The sequence below is a fragment of the Balaenoptera ricei genome, chromosome X, assembly GCF_028023285.1.
Source record: "Balaenoptera ricei isolate mBalRic1 chromosome X, mBalRic1.hap2, whole genome shotgun sequence".
NCBI lineage: Eukaryota > Metazoa > Chordata > Mammalia > Artiodactyla > Balaenopteridae > Balaenoptera > Balaenoptera ricei.
The window spans coordinates 63,596,420-63,611,399 of NC_082660.1; the positions used below are offsets into that span (position 1 = coordinate 63,596,420).

General features: G+C 44.5%; 2 protein-coding genes across 16 annotated transcripts in view; both read left to right on the forward strand.

Moving 5' to 3' along the window:
• The first annotated feature begins 232 nt into the window (after positions 1-232).
• On the forward strand, positions 233-8,443 carry LOC132356874 (rho-related GTP-binding protein RhoG-like). The gene is made up of 2 exons (XM_059910034.1): positions 233-334; positions 5,004-8,443. Exons 1-2 carry the CDS (start codon positions 233-235, stop codon positions 5,592-5,594), a joined length of 693 nt encoding a protein of 230 aa, XP_059766017.1. The 3' UTR covers positions 5,595-8,443.
• A 3,893-nt stretch (positions 8,444-12,336) lies between these two features.
• TAF1 (TATA-box binding protein associated factor 1) overlaps positions 12,337-14,980 on the forward strand; it is a 105,281-nt gene continuing 102,637 nt past the window's right edge. For all 15 annotated transcript variants that reach the window (XR_009500366.1, XM_059911829.1, XM_059911839.1 and 12 more), the window contains exons 1-3: positions 12,337-12,528; positions 13,546-13,660; positions 13,807-13,923. Coding sequence is in view for 14 of the 15 variants with exons in the window: in XM_059911829.1 (XP_059767812.1) it covers positions 12,409-12,528; positions 13,546-13,660; positions 13,807-13,923 (352 nt within the window). In the remaining variant the exon portion in view is untranslated. The remainder of the gene's footprint in view (positions 12,529-13,545; positions 13,661-13,806; positions 13,924-14,980) is intronic.

Below are 14,980 nucleotides of genomic sequence, written 5' to 3' on the forward strand. Positions count from 1 at the left end.
GGTCTGGGGAGGAGGAGGCGGCCTCACTTTGTCACGGGAAATGTGAAGCTCGGGGACCTCCGAACCGAGGAACTGGGACCCCAGAGATCCTTGATTACCCAAAGGTGTAGTTTAGAAGCCAGTGACTTGCAGAGCACGCGGCGGGCGCTAGAACTCCATTTCCCAGGAGGTCGCGGGGCACCGGGTGGGGGACGGCGTCCGACGACGGGGGCGGGGCTCGGTAGCTGCCCGGATGTGGCGCCGAGCCCGCCGAGCCTGCCCAGCCCAGCGAGAGACGCCTGGGAGGCTCTGCCAGCGGCGGTTCAACAGCGCGGGAGGACGACTACTTTGCCGGGTAATCCTTATGGAGAACCATCCCCCAGGCGGCCCCCTCATCCGCTCTTTTCTCGAGTCTCCCCATCCCCGGGACGGTTACCTTAGTACATGAGCCACTCCTTGGATGGAAGGGATTTGAGAGTGGGATGAGTTGTATGTATAGCGGGGAAGATCGAGCCAGCTCTTCCTATTTGTGAATCCGACGTGAGGCACCTCTCTGTCCCAGGCTCACGAGTCCATCTGAAGTCCCAGAACCAAGGACCCTCGGTGGAAAGGATGTGAGGGAAGGGCTGAGCGGGCTTGCGGTGGCTATCGATGGGTCACTAGAATTGCCTCTCTGGTTAAGTTTCCAAGCGCAGGATAGCCTCCCCTGGCTCCAGATTGGGGAGAGTTCACATGGCTTCCTTCGCCCTGGGGTGTCTTTGACTGGACTTGAACCAAAAAGTCAGTCTTCAATGTGAAAAAGCTTCCCGGATTTAGTAGATAACTAAGTTGCAGAAAGTAGTAAATAAAAATGAGGGTCTTCTGCTGAATTGTTTTAGTTTCAGAAAGAGTGATTTCAAGTGGGTTTGACTTTTGGAAAGGGTGAGACTTGGGGGGAGAATGTGCTAGAAATAGTAATATTCTGAGCTGCATTCTTGTCTTTACTGCTACTGGGTCTTTTTTTAAAATTTATTTATTTTTGGCTGCGTTGGGTCTTCGTTGCTGCGCACGGGCTTTCTCTAGTTGCGGGAGCGGGGGCTACTCTTCGTTGGGGTGCGCGGGCTTCTCATTGCAGTGGCTTCTCTTGTTGCGGAGCACGGGCTCTAGGCGCCCCGGCTTCAGCAGTTGTGGCACACTGGCTTAGTTGCTCCGCAGCATGTGGGATCTTCCCAGACCAGGGCTGGAACCCGTGCCCCTGCATTGGCAGGCAGATTCTCAACCACTGCGCCACCAGGGAAGTCCAGTTATGGGGTCTTTTATGTTGTGCCTCTAACCTAGGAGAAAAGTGACTGCTGGGAAATGTACATGTGAAGAAGGATGCTTTGTCAGATGAGAATGGAAGATTTAGAAGAAACTGTAATTCCAAGGTTAAAAGTGAATGCCTTCTGAGGTGTTGGTCTCTGCAGCTCCAGGCCTCTTCCAATTTCCAATCCTAGAGACATATTTAATGATCTCTGAGCTGAGGTGATGTCTACTTTACAGTGCTACTATGAAGCTTAAATAAGATATGTGAAAGTATTTTACACAATGCCTGTAACAGGCTCTCAGTTTTTAATTTCCCCTTGTTTCCTCATAGCAACTTATTTTTCTCTGGACCATGCTTTACTGTGTATTATTGTTTACCTTCTTATAGAAGTCCTGCCTTTACCCTAAGACTATAAACTTCTATCATCGTTCTTTTTTTTTTTTAACCCTTTTTTGAGTCCCTCCTAGCAGTGCATTGTGCATAGTAGTGCCTGGGAGAGTGTGTGGATAGCGGTGGTGATGAGGGGAAAGCTATGGGTGATCTGTAACCGGACAGCATTGTGCTGGATGCTGGAGCTGAACGAAACAACCTTTTCTCATATTGGTGATAAACAGAATATTTGCCTCTCTCTTGTAACTCCTAGCCTTCTCTCAGAGTTCCCAGCCCTTTAAAAACTATTATTTTTATTTTTAGTATTTTTAACCATTTTAAAGTGTACAGTACAGTAAGTATATGCACATTTTTGTGCAACAGATCTTTAGAATTTTTTTATCTTGAAAACCTGAAAGTCTATACCCCTTAAACAACTACCCATTTCCCCCTCCCCCAGCCCCTGGCAACTACCATTCTACTTTCTGTTTCTATGAATTTGACTATTCTAGATACCTCATATAAGTGGAATCATGCAATATTTGGCTTTTTGTGACTGGCTTATCTCACTTAGCATAATGTCTTCAAGGTTCATCCATGTTGTAGTGTATGAAAAGATTTCCTTTTTCTTTTTAAGGCTGAATTATACATATATATATATTTTTTTTTTCTTCTTTATCCATTATCCATCGATGGACATTTAGGTTGCTTCCACCTCTTGGCTGTTGTGAATAATGATGCAATGAACATGGGTGTGCGATTATCTCTTTGAGATCCTGTCTTCAATTCTCTTGGATTATATTTTTTAGTCTTTTTTTTTTTTTTTAAATCTATATATAGAATTTCATAGTCAGTTGAATCTACTGATTTTTTTTTAATTTTATAGCTACTTTATTTATTTATTTATTTATTTTTGGCTGTGTTGGGTCTTCGGTTCGTGCGAGGGCTTTCTCTAGTTGCGGCAAGCGGGGGCCACTCTTCATCGCGGTGCGGGGACCGCTCTTCATCGCAGTGCGCGGACCTTTCACTATCGCGGCCCCTCCCGTTGCGGGGCACAGGCTCCAGACGCGCAAGCTCAGTAGTTGTGGCTCACGGGCCCAGCTGCTCCGTGGCATGTGGGATCTTCCCAGACCAGGGCTCGAACCCGTGTTCCCTGCATTAGCAGGCAGATTCTCAACCACTGCGCCACCAGGGAAGCCCTAGTCTTATTTTTAAACTTGTTAAATATGGAGAATTTCAAATATACACACAAGCAGAGAAAATCGTATAATGAATATGTGGGCTGAATGAATGAGTCAACTGTACAAAGCAGCCCCCTCCCACTTTTGCTGAACCTTCCCTTTCTTTGAGAGTTTGCTATAGGTGAGGGTGTTTTGGTTTTGTTCAGACCTGGGATGTTCTAGGTGCATTTCATCATGTAGGCCTGGTATTTATTATATATACCAGGAGCACTGGTAGACGTAAACAAGTAGAAAAGAGTGTAGATGGCTTTTCCTAGTTATAGAGGTGAGGAGCTGAACTTGGGATGCAAAACGGTCTTTGTGCCTAAGAGTTTTGCTCTAGTTCAGCAACCCCCTCAGATGCACTATTGTCCTGAAAGCAGTCACTTTGAGCAGAGACACTGGATGATACGTAGAGGCGGCTGGGAAGATGAGTTGTACAGGCAGTGATTGCTATCAGAGGCAAAAGAAATGAATCCAAACTGGAAAAGTCAAGGAAGGCTATTCTCATGGAGTGTGGTGGTGACTTTGCCCTGTTTCCATTGACTTTGTGTGTTTGATCCTCATGCATATTCCTAGATGGAAAAAGACAGCTATGGTCAGTGAGTCTTCTGGGATGATTGCCTACTAGAGCTGAATCAGGCTCTGGACTTTTAGCTGTGGGACCTGTGCCAAGGAAAGGAAGGCTTCTAGGTGGAACGCCTCACTGGGCAGAGCTGGCTGTGTGAGGAGAGAGCTACCCCTAGCGGGCCTGTGCGAAGCATGCTGAGAAGGCCAACTTTTTTTTCCCTTGACCCAAAATGAGCTGTTGTGTTTTGTCTGGTTTTTGTCTATGATATGGACCTAATGTAGACCTTAGCTAATAAGACAGCAGGATGGGGGAATGCGTCTATTCCCCCACATTCCCAAGGTGAGAAACTAATTGATTCTCAAATTTTTTTCCATAATCAAATACATATGATAATGTGTCCCCTTTCCTCCATGTTCGGACACTTGAAGTTAATGCTGTGAGGATCGGGTCTGAAATGAGGGTACTAGTTAAGAAGCTAAAGAAAATGGAGTGCTGTGGAGGCACTGACACAGTAGGGCATTGACAGAATATTAATAAGGGGGTACAGACATGGGAGCTCATAGTAAACGTGCTCCTTGGAGATCATCTGTGTTGTACCATTAACTCACAAATACTTGATTCCTGAAGAAATGGACGAGAATATAGTGGTGTTATGACATGTAGTTTTACTCAGATAAGGTCGGAAGGGGTGAGACCCCCTGGTTTGTCTAGCATTGTACTCACATTATAGAACTTTTGCCTTCCCCGGCAGATTAGTAATTTCTGTGAAGTCATAGTAGCTTCTAACACTTAATGAGTACTTCCTATGTGGCAGGCACTAATAAGTACAGCATACAGCACATGCATTCTTTCATGTAAGCTTCAGGTTAAAAACTTGCCCGAGTTCACAAAGCTTAGGAAAAGAGAGGACTGGTTTTCGACTCCAGGAGGTCTGACTTCAGAGTCTGGACTCTTAGCCGCTTCTCTGTATGGCTGAGTCTGACTGGCCTACCTTCCTCTCCAGTATTATGACGTCACTGTTGCTCAGGAACAGAGTGTCCTTTGCTAAGTCTATAGCCACAGACCCAAAGTAAGAGATGTGTTTCCTTTCGTTTCAACCTTGGGAACCTTCTTTCTATGCCAATTTTTTTTGTTTTTTAATTAGTTAACATTTATTTAGCATCTGCTATATTTTAGAACCTTTGATACTGTATACGCAGACCTTATGACGATACTGCAACATAAATACCTATCTTGTTGGGCTCACAGTCCTTTTTGAGAGTCTGATGACAGCTTTGGATCTTCTTTCCAGAAAAATTTCCTTATGCACATAATATTGCACACAGCTGCAGAGGTGGCTTCTAGAATCTACTGAAGCTTATCCTCTAGCAGTCCATGGACTCCGTGGTAAGAATTCCTGCCCTCTGCAACCTTTCGCAGCTGACTCTTCTATAGTGTTAAGAGGCCAGGCAAGTGGCGGTGGCGGTGTGGGGGGGTCTCACCTCCTTTCTTTCTCCTCAGAGAGAAATGTTTATACGGCTTAGGCTCCTGAAATTAACCAGATGTCTGTGAACATTCTTTCTTTCTCTCTTGTCCGTAGGACTCCAAGGGAAGAATGCAGACGATTAAATGTGTGGTTGTGGGAGATGGGGCTGTAGGTAAGACCTGCCTCCTCATCAGTTACACGACAAACGCCTTTCCCGAGGAGTATATCCCTACTGTCTTTGACAACTATAGTGCCCAGACATCTGTGGACGGCCAGATCGTCAGCCTGAACCTGTGGGACACAGCCGGCCAAGAGGAGTATGACCGACTGCGAACACTCTCCTACCCCCAGACCAATATCTTCGTCATTTGTTTCTCCATTGGCAACCCATCTTCTTATGCCAATGTGAGGCATAAGTGGTACCCAGAGGTCTCCCATCATTGCCCCAATGTACCTGTTTTGCTGGTAGGCACCAAGAGGGACCTGCGAAGTGACATTGAGACAGTGAAGAAGCTGAAGGAACAGAGCCTAGTGCCCACAACTCCTCAGCAAGGCACTTCCCTGGCTAAGCAGGTGGGGGCTGTGAAGTATCTGGAATGTTCAGCCCTGATGCAGGATGGGGTCCATGAGGTATTTTCAGAAGCTGTCCGGGCTGTGCTTTACCCTGCTACAAAGAAGAACAGCAAGAAGTGTGTCCTCTTATAGCTTTTGGGGTGCTGCTTGGGGACTGCACCTAAGGAGAATAAGGGGGAATTCCTTTGACAGCATTTAACAATGCCAGCGTGAGCCACTTATCTCTTCCCCTGGAAACCCTAGACTCCAGGTTATTCAGCTTTTGGAGGAACAAAGAGAGGCTAGTTTGCACTTGGCTGCTTTGAAGTTTGGTCTGAACCTTTTGGAGGAAGTTTGAGAGAGTGAGAGTGTGTGTGTCTCTCCTGTCGAAGTGGTAAGAGGAGATGCCACCAAGCGCTGTTCTTTTCTGTCCTGGCCAGGCCACGACTAAGCAGAGCAGCCTAGCGCTGTTGTTTGTAGGCTTTTGCTTGGCTGTTTGAAATCTAATTTCAGCGTCCCTGGCTGTATTTACCGTTGAGCAAGTGCCTCCCAGAAGGACAAGGTTCTCCAAGTTTTCAAATCATTGCCTTAAGCTTTCTGATATACTAATGTTTGGAAACCATCTTATGTGTGATTCCTGGGTGTTCCCAATGTTGACATGCTCTTTCCATTCTTGAGAGGAGATATTTTTGCAATAATGGTTAAGCAGCATTCCTAGAGTTCTGTGAGATGGTAATAGATGTTTCTTAAAAGGGTTCTGTGGTCAAATAAGGCAGGAACCAGTGATTTAAATAATGCCAAATCGTTTCTTCTACTGCAGGAAGTTATAACTTTTAATAAGTACGCAGTATTTCCCAAACTTATTTCACTGAACTTTTGTTTTTTGGTCCCATGCAACACACCTATTAACATCTCTGGGAACACAGTTTCAGAGATGCTGGATTACAAGGCACTGGGAATTCCCATGGCGGAGACTGTGAAAAAAGCATAATGTGGTCCTGTTCTTTGTGCTGTTTCCCTCTTCATGCCTTTGAGAGGAATGTTTACCAGCCATGGCCTTGTTATTGGTTCCTCTTCCATCCTCAGGAGGTGGGTTTGGCACTTAATCACGATAGTATATTGGCTGTGGGATCTGATGTTCAGATCTGCTCTCAGATTCTGCTAGCACAATAGGCACGGTGATGTGTAATGAACAGTCCCTCTGAAGAGCTGTGTCTCTGAGGCTTCTGTGTGGCTCTTTTTTCTCTCATCATCCTTCCGCTTGAAGGAAAGACCACTGAAGATTAACCCCCTAAATAAAACCAATGAAACGACCAATGAAATAAAATGTCCTGCCAGTCACTGTCAGGGGATTCTGTGAATGCCTCTGATACTTCTCTTCTGCTGTCATTCCTCTGAGTCACTATAAAGACTACCTTGCTCTCTTCCTGTTCCTCCCTCCTCTGTGTATCTCCCTGTGTGTGTGTTCAGCCCTGTGTGCCTTTTGAGGTTGCTCCAACAGGGCTGGGGTACGTTGGGTTTCCAGGCCGCAGGGCTGTCGTCGCCCTGGTGGCGGTGTTGCTGGAGTTGCTCAGTGGGCCTGCTGCTCCTTCTCCCTAGTTGTATTTTTGACCTTCCTCATTTGATATGGAAGGAAACCTTAACTCCTCTGCCTGGCAAATAGTGGTTGACAACTCCACTGTGCACATATCCTCTCACCCTGCCAGAATAGCATGGGATTTTTGAGAGTTTGGGAAATGGAGCTAAAAGGAACACGTACCTCCCCTTGGGGTGGGTGGAGTGCCTGAGCTTCGCTCTCCCCTTGGGGTGGGTGGAGTGCCTGAGCTTCGCTCTGTGATCATCTTGCTGTTGCCCTTTGACGGGATATGATCAGAGTAACCTCAGGCTAACTGAACCTCCTGGAGAGGGTTGCCAGATAAAATACCATAATTTTTTAGTATAAGTGCAATATTTGGGACACACTTACACTAAAAAATTATTTGCTGTTTATCTGAAATTCAAATTTAATGGGGCATCCTGTATTTTTATTTGCTAAATCTGGCAACGCTACTCTTGGAGAACCTGGAACCTGGAGGTCAAATATCAAGTATTGATAGAAGATAAAAGGTTATGTAGGGACTTCCCTGGTGGTCCAGTGGGTAAGACTCTGCGCTGCCGATGCAGGGGTCCCAGGTTTGGTCCCTGGTCGGGGAACTAGATCCTGCCTGGCGCAACTAAGAAGCCCGCCTGCCTCAACTAAGACCCGGTGCAGCCAAAATAAATAAATAAATAAATATTTTCTAAAAATGGTTATGTAAATTCTCTATTCTTCCTCCTTTTCTTCTGGTTGCCTTTTCCCTCATGGTGGACTAGTGTTTTGTTTTCTTTTTCCTTCATGACTGTACCCTCCACTCCACATAGTACTTCATTGGTGTATATTTCTACACTGCTGATTGTCTAAAGCTGTGGAGGATCCAGGATGAATACTGTTGTCCAGCGCTTGCCTTCTATCTCAGGTCCAATGTACTGTATCTATTTTCCAGTGTGTGACTCAGGGCCTCCTGAGGGTGGCAGGGATTCTGTATGAGAAGTGAGTCAACTAGAAGAGGGTGAGGGTGGACCTCCTCAACTAAGGCCCAGTAACACTTTGGAAAGTGGGGCTACTGTTACAGTAACGTGGCCACTGTAGAAGTCAACTGGCTTCTGGGCACTGTGCCCACTGCCCTTGGGTAGAGTCACTGGGTTTTCCCAAAGGCAGCCAAATGAAAGTGTATTCCAGTCTCAGGATGTTCTGATTGATGCCACCTTGGGTGCTCACAGGACTTCATGGTTCAAAGGGGTTAGAAACATGGCTGTCACCTGGGTCTCTGAGAACTTTCTATTTAGCTACTGAAATCTTTTAAGTTGGATTTTAATTTAATAGTGCCTCCTGCTCTCCCTTTGCCTGGCAAATTCCCAAATGTAAGCCTGGGTTTGGTTTGGGCAAATTTGTGTCCTCTAATAAATGGAGGTGTGATCCACAAGTCTGAGAGAGTGGTTTTGTATTGGTCTGATTTAATAGTCTTAAGCATACACTGACATCTTGGTTTTTATACTTGAAAGGAATTTGTATGAAGACTAACATGCTAATATCACTTTTAAATTATTCATAAGGAATGGTAATAAACTTTTCTGATTTTACTGGGTCCATTGCTTTCTAAAAATCAAAGCAATTCCTCACCACCACCCCTTTGCTTTGAGTGGTTTCTAAATGCTTTTCAGCTTGCAAAGGATGAAATAACTATAATTGTCATATTGCACATGGCACCTATGCGTAGCTGTGCTTATTTCTCTACATCAGATAATCAGGGTAAGGAACTGTCTGCCCTGCTAACATTGATTGTCTAGTTCCTGCCCACCCCCTACCTATTCATCCCCAGGATTTAGCTTCATTTCCTGGTTTTCAATAATGACAGACCAGTTAGTTCCTTGTTGGTGATTTTCCTCACTTATTACACTACATTCAGTAAACAATTATCAAGCTCCTACTGTGTTACAGGCTTGACTGTGCTAGGGGCTGGGTTGTGAAGATAAGATATATCATTTAATATTTTTTGCCTCTTCCAGTTATCTCAGAAAAATCTCCTTCCCGTTTGTTATAAAAATGAACTAGGGAATTCCCTGGTGGTCCAGTGGTTAGGACTCTGTGCCTTCACTGCTGAGGGAGTGGGTTTGATCTCCTCCCCCCCCAAAAAAACCACAAAGAACCACTCCCCCAATCCTGGCTGGCAACTGTAAATAGCGCTGGTACACTAGTAAGTGCACGAGTAAAGAAGTGCAAAACCATGTTTTTTGTTTTATTAAAAACAGCTTTATTGAGGTATAATTTACATACTGTACAATTCACCCATTTCAAGTACAATTTAATGATTTTTAGTAAATTTACTGAGTCATGCAACCATCACCAAAATTAAGTTTGAGAACACTTCCATCACCCCAAAGAGATCCCTCATGCGGTTAATCCCCGTTCCCACCCCCAGCCCTAGGCAACCACTAATCTTTGTCTTTTCTGAACATTTCATATAAACAGAATCAAACAATACATGGGTATATAACGAAAAAGAAGAGATAAGAACATACTCATTTGCATATATTTGCAAAAAGAAACACAGGAAATACAAATAGCGAATCGTGCTGTACACCTGAAACTAATATGTTAATGTCAATTACGCCTCAATTGAAAAAAATAATAAACACAGGAAGGATAAACCAGAAATTAATGAAAATGGTTACAGGGAGTGGGTGACAATGGGGCAGAGAGCATAGGCATGGGAGCAAGACTTCTCTGGAAATAGCTTTTTATATAGTTTTGACTTTGAACCATGTAAAAGTTTACATTTTTTAAAAATAAAAATTGTATAAAATTTTTATCCTTTTTATTAAAAAGGACAATAAAAGCAAATCCTAAAGTTGAATACAAACGGAAACAACTCCACAGAGGAAAAAAAAGATTCACGTAATTTTTAATAGGATATAGTCTAAGGACAGAAAACTGCAAAGAACTTCTGAACTTTACTTAGGTTAACTGTTGGTAGTGGTATTGGTCTTGTAATTCTGAAAAGAGTAATATATTGGTGTTAGGAACCAGAGTTTTCATTGTAAGAGAAGCAAGATACAAATATGAAATGGGGAACGGTGAGGGAGAACCCTGTGGTATTAGATTTGAATCGAAGGTATTAGTATAAACTCATTCATTAAAAATTTTTTCTCTCTCTCCACTGAAAGGGCCTACAAGCAATGATGCCCCAGTTTTGTTTTGTTTTTTTTTAATTTATTTATTTATTTGGCTGTGGCGGGTCTCAGTTGCGGCACGCGGGATCTTCGTGGCGGCGTGCGGGATCTTTAGCTGCAGCACACGAACTCTTAGTTGTCGCATGTGGATCGAACCTGGGCCCCCTGCATTGGGAGGGCGGAGTCTTAGCCGCTGGACCACCAGGGAAGTCCCGATGCCCCACTTTCTAAACACCATTCCCCACTAAAAGGAACCAGGGCTCCTTGGAGAAATGTCTTATATCAGATCCAGGACAGGGAATGCACAGAGTGAGCTTGGAACATCTTGTGCCAAAAAGCAAGGAAGTGCTCAAAGACTAATTGGGGTCATGTCAAAAGGATACAGGAGCCAGAGTGAAGTGGTAACTATTGGACAAATTTGTAACAGTTTGAGGATCAAAAAGGATAATGATGCTGTTAGATTGTAACACATTAAAATAAAAATACAAGAAAGGACGTAAGAAAAGGGAAAGTTCTTTACTGAGTAAGTCCAGTTAATAAATATAGAAGGAATTAAGAATTAGAAAAATCACCCTTTTGCACTCTTCCAATATAATTGATTCAGGCAACGATCATCGACGGATGCTAAAACCTTTGGGTGCAAGGGCGATAGAGAACAGAATATTCACAGAATTTCAAAGTACCACCCCATAGGTTACTTACTAATACAGAAGGAAAAATGTGCCATTGCGATGGAGAGATCTGGTGGACACCACTTTTTTGAAGTGATCAAATTTAGCATCACCAACATTGGAACAACCTGACATTGTGCCTTCTGATGACCGGTAAGATATTTAACCGGAATCACTTTGAAGAAAAGATTAGACGAATTCAGCCTATAGAATATTTTCAAGACAACTTCCCTGGATTCTTCCAAATACGTAGTGTCATGCAACACAAAGAAAAATGCTGGTGGATTCTGGATTAAGAGACTAAAGGGAGATAAACAAATACAATGCATGAACCTTGAGTGGATCCCGGATTGAAATGTAAAATGCTCCAATTAGGACAACTGAGGAAATTTAAATACGGACTGTATGTTAAGTGATATTGAATTAATGTTAAGTTTTAAAGATGTGCTAATGGTATTGTGGTTGTGTAGAAAAAAGTCTATTTTTAGGGGTGAAGAATCACGATATCTGTAACTCACTTTTAAATGGTTCAGGAAAAAAAACCTGTTAAAATTGTGGGGGGCTTCCCTGGTGGCGCAGTGGTTGAGAATCTGCCTGCCAATGCAGGGGACACGGGTTCGAGCCCTGGTCCGGGAAGATCCCACATGCCACGGAGCAACTGGGCCCGTGAGCCACAACTACTGAGCCTGCGCGTCTGGGGCCCGTGCTCCGCAACAAGAGAGGCCGCGGTGGTGAGAGGCCCGCGCACCGCGATGAAGAGTGGCCCCCACTTGCCGCAACTAGAGAAAGCCCTCGCACAGAAACGAAGACCCAACACAGCCATAAATAAATAAATAAATAAATAACTTTGAAAAAAGTTGCAGTTATCTTTAAAAAAAAAATGTTAAAATTGTGAATCTAGGTGAAGGGTCGCCTGCTCGTTTTACTTATCTTTTACTTTCACATTTCCCCCCCAAAAAAGGGGGGAGGAAATCCATTTCTACGGGTAAATGTCAATTCAAAACAACTAACTGCAAAGGTACCTTTGGCACACTGCCAGTTTCTCTTTCGAACGAAACAGTACAGGAGGAGACAACACAGACAAGAAAAACCGGTTCTAATCTTTACTTCCGTGTCCTGTGGCGTGGTTACGTGCGGTTACCAGGACGTAGATCACGTGACCTAGGAAGCGCTCTCTCTCTCTCTCTCTCTCTCTCTCTCTCTCTCTCCCCCCCCCCCCCCCCAGTGCACTGAGACAGCTCCTGCTTAGGTAAGTGGAAGGGGGCGGGACCGAACATTTTCTTTGACTAACCGCTTTTCACAGATCCAGCCTCCTGATCGCGTATAGTCCAATCAAAAGCCTCTAGTAAGGTAGTGACACCAATTCTCCTTTCTCGTAGGACTGGCGGCCTTTCCGGTTCTTTTTTTCTTTATTCCGCATCCGGTAGGGGCTGGTCACTGAACTCTGTGAGTCACTTCTGGGCGACATGGATTTTTATTTCCGGCTTGTGGGGCGAGGCTGGGATTTGCTGTTCCCCGTAGCGGCTGCCGGCGCCGACGCCGCCATCATGTCAGACACGGACAGCGATGAAGATTCCGCTGGAGGCGGCCCATTTTCTTTAACCGGTTTCCTTTTCGGCAACATCAATGGAGCCGGGCAGCTGGAGGGGGAAAGCGTCTTGGATGATGTGAGGGGGTGGGCGTGGGGATAGGGCTGGGGGTGGATCGGCTAAGGAAAAGGTGGAGTGAGGAGAGTTGAGTGGTCTTAGGAACCGGAAAAAGAGGGCGATGCGGCCCTCCCTCAGTGAGAGGGCGCACTTAACGTACGCGAAGAGGACCAGAGAAGCAGTTGCCATGCCAGTAGATCGTGCAGTAACGGAGAGCGAGGGGGCTCAGTTTGGGCGAGGGTGGAGACAAGAGAGGAGAACAGTAGGCAAGCTCTGGGACGTCAGCGGCGCTGATATGGGTGGCTTTGGAGCTAGTTAGATGGAAAAATAGCAGCTTAACCTAGTGAGAGTGCTTTCAAACCTTTGCTACGAGAACCTTGGAGATTCTTGAAACTGCGTTTGTGCCACCGCTGACTAGAGGTGGCTCTAGAGCGAGAGGACAGGACCTGCACCAAATCACGTGGTTCAGGTCCCAGTTCTTAGAACAGCCAATGTTCAAACCATCCGGGGCAGACCCCTTCTGGTCCCAGTGCACTTCTTACATAGTTTTCCCACCGTTCACTGACATTCATGAAATTGTTTCTTGTGCCTGACACTCACCTATCTTAAGTTCGTCTCCTCAAGGAGAAAATACTGACCAATATTCCTCATTCCCTGCAACACACAATAAAGACAGCAGTAAAGTTCTTGCCTTGCTTTCTCTGATCGGAATGACCTCAGTTTCCTTAGCCTTTCTTCAGGCAACTGCTGTTCCATTTATTTAGTCTTGGTGGGGGTTCCTTGAATAATCTTTCCTTACATTAGTTTAAAGGATGGTGATGAAATTGGACATGATGTGTTAATAAAGATCTGATCAATGTGGAGTTTAGTGGAAGATGTACTTTACAGTTCTCAGATACGATGCTGCTTTTAGCACGCTGCCGAGTCGTTTTTCAGATGGATTTATAGCTTTGTCGTGGATCTGGGAAATAAGCCTTGTGGGTGTGGGAAACTTAGGTTTAGGTATTGTCTTTGATTCTGGTGCTGTCCCTTTTTCAGGAGTGTAAGAAGTACTTGGCAGGCTTGGGGGCTTTGGGTCTGGGCAGCCTGATCACTGAACTCACAGCAAATGAAGAATGGATTGGGACTGACGGTGCCCTGGTAAATGATGAAGGTGAAGTCTGGGTCATGGGGAGTAAGGTGGGGGAGGAGGCTAGCCACTTAACTGTACATGTACTTTTCAATGGGAATTATCTGAGGGAGTGAAAGTTTCTTGCTCTTTGTTTAGATCTACCCCCCCCCCCCACCTTTTATTTATAGGATGGATCAGGAGTACAGAAGATGCTGTGGACTATTCAGACATTAATGAGGTAGCAGAAGATGAAAGCCGAAGATACCAGCAAACAATGGGGACCTTGCAGCCCCTTTGCCATGCAGGTGATTCTTTGGTGCCATCAGTAAGAGCACTCCAGTACATTTTCTTGCTGTGTAGTCCAGTTTGTTTCTATCCAAGCTTTCTGTCATTGTTTCTGCTCTTTATGTCTTTGCTTCTCTCCCTTTGTCAGCTCAGTTCCAAGTAGCTGCTGTCCTCTTTTGTGTTCTGGGGCAGCGTTACTATACTCAGGCTTTTATTCCTCATACTGGTTAGTCCCAAATTCTTGGTGAATGCCAAATAAGGATGATAATTCTCTTCTCCTTATCATCTGGTATTTGAGTACCTATGGGGTTCACAGTACTGTTTTAGATGCTATTTAAACTCAGTCTTTGCCCTCAAGGAATTGGTAGTTCAAGAAAGATTAAGTATGTAATGTTGTATATAAACGAGCACATGTATTTATCGGCTCAACTTCTGTTAATCACTCACTACCTGGGCGACACAGTGCGCTTAATGCTTGCTCACAACATAGGTTTTCCTCCCTGGTATAAGGTGCTACATTATAGAATCAAAATGTCAGAGTTTGAAGGGGTTTTAGTGGTTATTTATTCTTTACCTCCTCATAGATATGGAAACCTGGAACTTCAGAAAACTTTAATAAAATGTGGAACTTTATCAAAAGTTCTGTAGTTAGCTAGTGGCAGACCTTCTAATTCAGCATTTCAGTTTATTAGGCATTAGGCACCCGTTATGTCCTATAAACTGTGACAGTAAAGTACAAAGATAATAAAATCCATTTTCTGATTTTTGAGGAGCTCGGCTCTGTAGTCTGGAACCTAGACTTGCTGATCCTAGTTCATTCTTTCCACTGCCCTATACTACCTTTCACTGTTTGGGACTTTGTGTGAAGTTGTTCACTGTTTATTCATTATCCACCTCTTTGAATTAGATTTCAGGCTGCTGAGAAGTATAGATAAAACCTTGGTAGAGAGCTGAACTTAGTTTCTTCAGAGCCAGTTAATAGATTTGGGTGCTTCTTATATAAAGAGAATTAACTGCACCACATACACAAGAAGTAACCTAGAAAAATAGAAGATACAGGCCTTACTTTCAGGGATA

What these genes read in the sequence shown, in the direction of transcription:
- LOC132356874 (XM_059910034.1), top strand. Translation starts at nt 233, where the DNA reads ATGTGGCGCCGAGCCCGCCGAGCCTGCCCAGCCCAGCGAGAGACGCCT. An exon ending in GAGGACGACTACTTTGCCGG is followed by an intron (nt 335 to 5,003) that starts GTAATCCTTATG and finishes TCTTGTCCGTAG; the next exon opens with GACTCCAAGGGAAGAATGCA.